Source organism: Lipotes vexillifer, unplaced genomic scaffold (genome assembly GCF_000442215.2).
Source record: "Lipotes vexillifer unplaced genomic scaffold, Lipotes_vexillifer_v1.1 scaffold916, whole genome shotgun sequence".
NCBI classification, from domain to species: Eukaryota; Metazoa; Chordata; class Mammalia; order Artiodactyla; family Lipotidae; genus Lipotes; species Lipotes vexillifer.
The window spans coordinates 4,211,915-4,220,141 of NW_006798383.1; the positions used below are offsets into that span (position 1 = coordinate 4,211,915).

The 8,227-nt window shown below is 50.2% G+C and overlaps 1 protein-coding gene across 1 annotated transcript in view; it reads right to left on the bottom strand.

The window, feature by feature from the left end:
- The window catches only part of COL17A1 (collagen type XVII alpha 1 chain), a 51,104-nt gene that overhangs the window by 29,823 nt on the left and 13,054 nt on the right, over positions 1-8,227 (bottom strand). Inside the window, exons 6-12 of the mRNA XM_007470439.1 lie at positions 7,380-7,427; positions 6,430-6,465; positions 5,313-5,360; positions 3,786-3,929; positions 2,403-2,561; positions 1,723-1,794; positions 321-392 (exon numbers count right to left, since the gene is read on the bottom strand). Of these exons, the coding sequence (XP_007470501.1) occupies positions 321-392; positions 1,723-1,794; positions 2,403-2,561; positions 3,786-3,929; positions 5,313-5,360; positions 6,430-6,465; positions 7,380-7,427 (579 nt within the window). The remainder of the gene's footprint in view (positions 1-320; positions 393-1,722; positions 1,795-2,402; positions 2,562-3,785; positions 3,930-5,312; positions 5,361-6,429; positions 6,466-7,379; positions 7,428-8,227) is intronic.

Genomic DNA, 8,227 nt, shown 5'->3' on the forward strand with positions numbered 1-8,227 from the left:
CCCCGCTCCCGGGTGCACTATAAAGTCAGCCAGATGATTGATTTGCAGTGACAGTGGGCTGTCAAGGACAGCAGTGAGACATGGGGATATATAGGAGACACTCCCAGCACAGGCTCCCACTCATGTCTGAGCCAGCACATGATTCAGGTTGGCATCTCTGGGTCGAGGTGTGGAGGGTTGTTTCTTTGGTGGGAAAGGTCGATTGATTTTTAGGGACATTTTTGCCCCTCTAATTCCCTTGTTGAAAAGGGCTATTGTGAGTTATAGCTGCAAAGAGGCGTTATTTCCCAGTCCCTAGGCTCCAAACCCCAGTTACGGACCTGTGGAGGTGGTGGCCATGCCATGGGACAGGGCGGGTGAACTGGGGGCCAGATTGTTCTGCATGCCAAACACTGTGAGAGGAATTGAGGACAGGTGAGTGCAGGTACATAGATGAGGCCCCCCCAGGTTAAGGCAGCCAGTCCCAGGAGCTCCCCAAACCATTTTCACAAGTAATGCCTTTGCATATGACAGAGATCCCGGGCATTATCAGTTCCCACACTCTCACTGACATGGCAATTTTTTTAATACCCCACCTCCCTACCCCAGGCAAAAGTTACTAAGCTCCATTTATTGAGTAGTTAGGTTCACACAATTTAATAGCGGTAGTTCGCATAGGGTCTGTTGCTGTATGCCTCAAAAATTTTAAATATCCCAGGGGTTCCCTTCCCTGCAGGACCCTTGGGTGCTGTGGTGTACAGTGTGGGAACTGTGGATACAGACACAGTGGAGGCTAAGAAGCACTGACTGGGCAGGACCCTAGTTTTCCTCCTTTCTTTTCTTGGCTCAAACACACAAAACTCCCCTCATCCCCATTACGATTTCAAAGGCTGGTTATTTGTTTGTTTTTAACAATGTGCAGAAGCTCATTCCTCCCCAGGTAACAGCTTCTCTTATTCCATCCTGTCTAGAGTTTGGGGCATGAGATCATGGATCCAGCATCAGCCTGCCCTCCTCAGTCAGGACTTTGCAAAGTATTGACTGAATAGCAAAGGCAGGAGGAACAAAGCATGAACCTGGTGTCTTCTGGGCTTGTGGGACTCTAGTCAATTGGAGGTGTTAAAATCAGAAGCCAAGAATACCAGCCAAGGAAATAAGGGAGGCCCACATCACCGTATTTATTAGTCATGATATCACAGAGAGGAGGCAGATTGCTTTAACAAAAGATGTGGGCGGATCACTTATTTACGGATAGGCTATCACGATGTATGTGGAACTAGAGTGAACACACACTGCTTTAAAATGATCCTTGTTTGCCTTGGACGTTAAGCAGTAACATTACTGAGCCCCCAAGGAGCTGCGATATTTATAAAAGATGTGAAGTTAAGCTCTTTCTAAATTAACAATGCTTTCCACCTGAAAACGTTCTGAGCTCTGCCTCACTGGGCCCCTTCATTTCCATCTCTCCACCTCTCCCATTAAGTAAGGGGACCAGAGCAGACTAAGCACGTAAGTGTGGTCTCCGGCGCCCTCCCCCTTAGCCCTTTCCCTCCCGGACTGAGCCATGTCTCCTATGGAGGGCAGGCTGTGTGCCTTCTAACGCAGCTCCTTGGCTGCTGGTTCCACATTGCCATGGGCGATCCTCATGCTCTCGGTCAGGAAGAACATCCTCCCTACAAACCATTCCATTGTCCTCAGTAGGCAAGAGCATCCCTGTTTGTTTCAAGCTGGCAAAGCACCGACCTGAGGAGCTGGTGCTGATTCCAGGCTGCAGAGCTGGGGAGCTGGAGGCCATGTTGTTTGGAACTCCAAAGACTGCGGGGGAAGAGGAAGGCTGGTGAGAGGACGTCCACACAGAACAGGGGCAAAGAAGCACTGGAAGAAATGCCAGCACTGCATTGTGTTACATTTCTGTTTTTAGGAAAAACCTGGGCTCTTGCTTTGCAGCACAGAATCAACCATTAGTCTGTGGTGTGCCTTGGGTCATAACAGCCAATGGGCAGTCACAGGTCGGTGGGGTTTTACTGGACATCACTTCCAGCCAAGCCCCTCTTGTTAGTGACCATTTTACAGAGAAGTCACTTTAAGCCCAGAGAAGTTAAATGACCTCTTAAGGTCACACAGTTAATCCACATGGAGTGAAACCAGGTTCCTTACATTTGTTTTCATGTTCTTTCCCATTACATTTTTGTTTTTTGTTTTTGGATACACTGTACCATGTAGTCCTTTCCATAGGGGACCCACCAGAGGAAATGCCATAGAAGTTGAATTGAAGTTCCAGTGGAAAAATCTGGGGATGCTTGGCCACAGAAAGCCCCTCTAAGAAGCCTTGGGGATGGCAAATGCCGGAGCGGTCATTCAGCTCCATCATAAGGCGTGGAGGGCTTAGGACTGGGAGGGGATGTGCACTGCAAGCCACATACCTGATCCTGCAGAATAGGCATTGGTGTTGAGGAGGGATGAGCTCTGGGCTGTGACGTTGTTGTGATAGGTGCCCATGGAGGACCCTGCCGGCAGTGTGGAGGACCACATGTGGGAGGGAAGGTTGGCATCCAGGATGGTTGTGTCATAGGTGCCGGACACTGGAAACAGACATGCCCGACCACACCCCAGTGAGAGACAAACCCCTCTGTACTGGGGGGAACCAGTGGGCTTGGTTTGCCAGGACTTTCCTGGTTTTAGCCTTGAACATCCCATGCCCTGGCAACCCCCTCAGTCTGAGGTGAACTGGGGCAGTTGGTCATATCACTTCTGTTTGAAATCTCAGAGCTGGTGAAAACCTGACCTCTTGGGTTAGAAATTCTTGTTGGCTCTTGGTGAAATCTGAGGTAGGTAAATTTTGCTCTGCGGTCCACCCGTGTCTCCTGCTAAGCCCCCTTTGCCACCTCCTGGTGCATTGTCCCCACCAACGGTCTCTCTCTCCTTCTGTTGCTGACTCCACCTTCAAAGATGCCGTGGACCCGTGACTCCCTTACAGTAGAATTCCAGGCAGACAGCAGCACAGGTAGGGAAGCCCTCGGTCCCAAGGCCACGCCGCACGGGTGGCAGCCTTCTCCGGTTGAACTCTCCTTAAACATTCCCATGTGCCAACCAGACCCAAGGGGCACTCTGCCCCCAAGAGGGGCTATGGGTACTTCAAGCCTGAAGTCAATTCTGCCTATTTCTTATCTGAGAGGGAGTTAGCCACTCAGGTCACAAAGTACCCTGAAGTTTTGGTTTTACATTGAAAAACACAAGATCGCTGTCTCAAGACGGTTTTTCTTCAGTAGTGAATGAGAGGAAAGCTTCACCTCATAGCAGAACTGGCTTCTTTCCTCATCTCCCCCAGGGACCTTGCCCTTGGTAGGCATGTGATATATGAATGCTGAACTACACTCATCCTGCTTGACTCCCCCCAGAGGCCGTCACATCCACACGGGCAGTGGCCGTGTCCATCCTGCTCACTGTCTTTCCTCAGTGCCCGGTGCTTGGCATATAATAAATGTTCATTGGATGAATGAGTGAATGATAGAGAGCACTGCAACTTTCCCCAATAGTCTTCATTCAGGGAACCTGGCCAACACATTCCCAGGACATGTCGAGAATGTCCTGGGAGAGAATCTCTAGGATCTAGAGCCGGACTATAGCCAGCACATAGAATGGTTGACCAGACAGGGGTGAGAAGGGTGCAGCCCACATTTTCACGCTGCAGGAAGAGCAATGTTCAGGGTTTTGTGAAGTCTCTGCCACGGCCTGAAAGGCCTGCTCGGACACATCTGCCACCTTGTTCCCTTCCTTCCACAGCAGATCGGGGCTGTGGGGCTTACCTGACTGGGAGCTCGCTGTCACCAATTTGGTCTCCACAGTGCCTTTCTTGGGGATGGGGAGTGTGTTAGAGGAATTCCGGGTGGGGCTCACGCTTGCTGATCGGCTTCCCTTGAGCAAACGCTTGACGTCATCCAATTCCGTCCCTGTAAAAGAATCCTCCACTTTTTCATGAGGCCCAGGATTCCTTCCTGAGTCCAAGTGCAGTGGGAGGAACATTCGCAGCACTCTGAATACTAGGGAGGATGAAGCATCCACCTCACCCACCGGGACATTTTTGGTTAGCCTTATAATTTTTGCCTTTTGTCCATTTATAGCACTGATTAACCTGGTGTTTTGTAATATTAGTGGCCGCATAAATACAGTGCCTCTACAAGGAGGTCAAAGTTCTCAGTACATATTTCTTAATTAGACCTCATCAGACAGCACAGGGAAGGTTCTGTGGCTGGAAGACACTGTCATCCTGGAACATTTATACCCAGGACAGTTGGAGCACCAGAGACCCCTTGAAACAAGTGCTCCAACAGTGGTCTCATCCCGGGTACAGGATGCCTCAGGTGTTGGGTCTCTGACCTTGTATGCTCTGTAGTGTCAAAAGGCATTTGTGGCCCATAACTCTTAAATATTACACTGCTTTCCTGTGGGTTAATTGCAAGACCCTCTGGCTGATAGAATCTGTAGCGAGGTGATACAGTGGAGTGAGTACCCCATGCCTCCTGAGGTGGCAAACAGAGGGGAGGGAGGCGTCGCACAAGGGCAACGCATAGGACACCTTCAGACAACGTTGCTGGAGGACTGCCCAGGCAGCCCCTCTCCCGAGAGCTCCATCCTCTGTGCTCAGCACCCCGAGCCTGGAAGGACTCAGGTGAGACAGCATCAGGCCTGGAGTCCAGCCCAGGCCCTGAGCTCTTTGGGCAAGTCCCAGGCTCTGATTGCTGAGCCACTCGACCCAGATCTTTCTCCTCCTAGTCTTTGTACTTGGCTCTCGCCCATTTGGGCTCATTTCAAAATGGCAAACAACAGGAGTCCAACACAGTCAACGGACAGAGACCGGGAAATCCTTGACATTTGAGATAAAGTTCAAACTCTCACACTCTGCTTCTGAGCCTTCTCTAAGCTTCACCAGCCCCACTGCGTCCCCTCCTGCTCTTTTTCCTTCAGCTGCACCGAACCTTCCTCCCGTGTCTCTGCCCTCTCATCTCGCTGAGTCTAGCTGACCCACCCTTCAGTCTCCTTTCCAGTGACTGACTAGCGCGGGGAGACTCCTGTGGCCCCCACTCCCTCAGCTCCCTGAGCTGTCACGGTTGGTAGGTTTATTGTCTCCCCTTAGTCTGTGAACTGTGAAGCATCAGGGACCATGACTGACTCGCAGCTCCTCACCCCCTGCACCCAGCCCGGAGTCCCCGTCACAGAAGGCCTTAGACATGTCTCTTATGATGGAGTGACTGCACACACGCGCGCGCGCACGTGCGCACACACACAGCAGTAGCCCTGGATTCCTGGATCCTTCCCAAGACCTGAGCACTTACATCGGGTAGATGGGGATGCACTCTGCAGTCGAACTCGGATCTCGCTCTCTGTACAGGGGAGAGATGGAGAAGCTGTGAATGAAGGAGCCTGGCTTGCAGTGCCTGACACTGAGCTCTGAGCCGCAGATTATCTTTGAGCTGCTCTGCAATCTGTGTGTCCTGGGAACAGAACAGCTAGGTGCGCCCAGAAAGAGTGCTTAGAAAGAGGCGTATTCTCTCCACCCCCCAGCCTGCCCACAGCTAACCTCCCAGGCGCCTGGAGCAGAAACACCAGGCTGAGCCCCGAGACTCCATCACAATTGGCAACGACCAGCCCCTTTCACAGGGCCCACTCTGCATTGCCAGAACCAAGCTGCTTTCCTGCCTCCAGGGTTTCTCAAGCAATAGCAAGACAATTCTAAAGCCTGTAGTGTTTGCTTAGCCATTCTGGCCTCTTTAGGGCAGAAAGTGGGTGATTTAACATTTTTAGCTTCAGGTGGTGTATGGGTCTCTCGGACTATCAGCCTAAAGTTGTAGGTGGTCGGTATGTGCCTAACTTTCCAGTTACGAATACAACCAGGCCCCTGGGAAGTTTAGACTGGTCACTGAGAACTCCCGGGGCCTGTGAAGAATTCTGCCTTCAATATAGCCCTCACATGCTCCTTGCCACCCTCACCGGATATATCAAGGCCAGGTTTCTCCAGGACACATTCCCTCCTAGGGCCTTATCTACAGGCAGTTGTGGAGAGTGCAAAACTCTCAGGGAGCCCTTTGTCCCCTGGAACAATGAAAAAGAAGGGCTTGTGCTCATTTTTTGCTGCACAAAGGCAATTACAGCACATCTTGTTAAAGTCACCCAGGAGACTAGGTGCGAAACCAGATGTGACGCCAGCACCTTCAGACAATCCACAGCAGTGCAAACCATTCCATGTACTTGCTAGGTCGCTGTCAAAATCTACCCTTCCCACCCTCATGGAGCCAGCGGAAGATGCCCAGATGCTGCAGGCTCCTTGAGGGTAGAAGTCATGACCTATTCATTCTTTACACCTCACATTTCCTGGCTCACAGCTGGACACACGTTAGCGGCTCAGAAAATACTGGTTGAATGAACTGAACTGAATCCAGCAACAGAGCTCACCTCGTGTTTGGCTCCGTCCTCTGGTTGGAGAAGACGCTGAGAAACAGAGGAAAGTAATATTAGGCATATGTAAGAGGTGGCGTATGCTGAATATTTGCGACATGAAAGAAGACCTATTTGGGTGGGAGGCGGAGGTTGTTTTCATAGTGCATTTATATCCAGATAGAAGCCTTAATGTATGGTGGTGGCTGCTTAATAAATCATGCCCACATAGCCAAAGGGCAGAGAAAGTTTTGTAAGCCTCAGTGCGTTTAGGATGTTAAGTTAGCCAACGAATGTGAAGTGGGCTCACACTTAGTGTTAACTAAGGAAATTGTTTGGGAGCATGATCCATTCGGACTGGCGGACCACATTGATCAACTGTATCGAAAGACTGCCAGGTCTTTCCCTTTCCAGGTCTTTTGTTAGAGACTGTCTTCGTTTTCCCACTGTATGCAAATAAATATGTGAAATTATAATCACTGTATAATCAATGATCATATCATAAATTCATATGTACAGTGAGAACCCAAGAATGTGGACTAAAGATTTAAGGTCATGTGAAGATACAGCCTAGGGTTTCATTTGGTTAAAATGTGTCCCTTTGAGACTGCTTTGGAGGAGGTGCTGGGATGTTTGACATCTGCGCATTCTAAGCCCTGCTCCCCTTTGCAGGGAGGTCTCTGTGGGTCCTGTGGAAGGAAAAATCCTATGACTGTTGCCTGGCCTGAGGGCTTATCTGTCTAAGCCTGAGCCTTGTGTGAATAACTTGCCATTTCACGAGCAAAGACTTATGACGGCAAACTAATGTGGCTGACAGTCCCCTTAAGATGCTTCAGGATAAAGAGCAGGGAAGAGAGGTCAGCAGAGGTCAAACTCCTCTAGAAGAGTCCATTTAACTCATGATGCTCCCCCTCCATCCCCGCCAGGCATGTTTGACCATTTCTTCAGAAAATAAGGATAGGACATACCAAATTCCTTCCGAGGGTACTCAGGGGAAGAGTTGCCGCTGGAGCTCCCTGGAGAGAGGAAAAAACACTTAGTACAAATGGCCCCTTAATCCCAAACAGCTTCCCAGAGAGTGGGTCCTTTCTGAACCTCTGCAGCCTGGGTGTTCAGCACTAGATTTAAACATGATTCGCCCAATGGATGTGCTTGTGGCACTTCCTTCTGGTCACTGATCTACTTTGGTGGGGCAAGGTTTGAGCAAAGGAGAGCAGGAAGTTTTCGTTTCCTTTTTGTTTTCATGTCCTCGACTGCATTTGCCCTATGCAGTGCTGACGCCAGAGACCCAGCTCTGATCAAATGAACGTACTGTCAGCACCAGGGGTTCTCTGACTCCATGCAGCTCGTCCCAGATGTGGGCCTTGTGAAATGAAGAGACAAGCCCACGTGCCGGCAGAGCAGCAGGAAGCACTGTGGTGACCCCATCCACCTGGCCTAGATTTGGGGCTCTCCCTAAACCTGGCAGCCATGGGTCAAAATCATTTACTGGGGTACCCATCCTTAATCCTGCTTCTCCATCATTGGTACCCATATCCATTCACTCTTAGACCCATTTGCCGCCTGGCTTGTCTATTTTCCACTAAAATGGTTCTTCAGATCACCAGGAACTCCAGTAACCTTAGGAGCAGGACTCAGATGTCTTCCTCTCGCCTCTCCTTCTTGGTCATGAGCTTCCTCTCTCTCTCTCTCTGTGACTTCAATGGCATCGCCATTGACTCCTCCTCCTTTCTGTGATCTGGCTCTTCTTTCTCCATCTTCCCCCAACTTTATCTTTCTACGCTCCCTTCTGCATTTTTTTTTTTTTTTTTTTTTT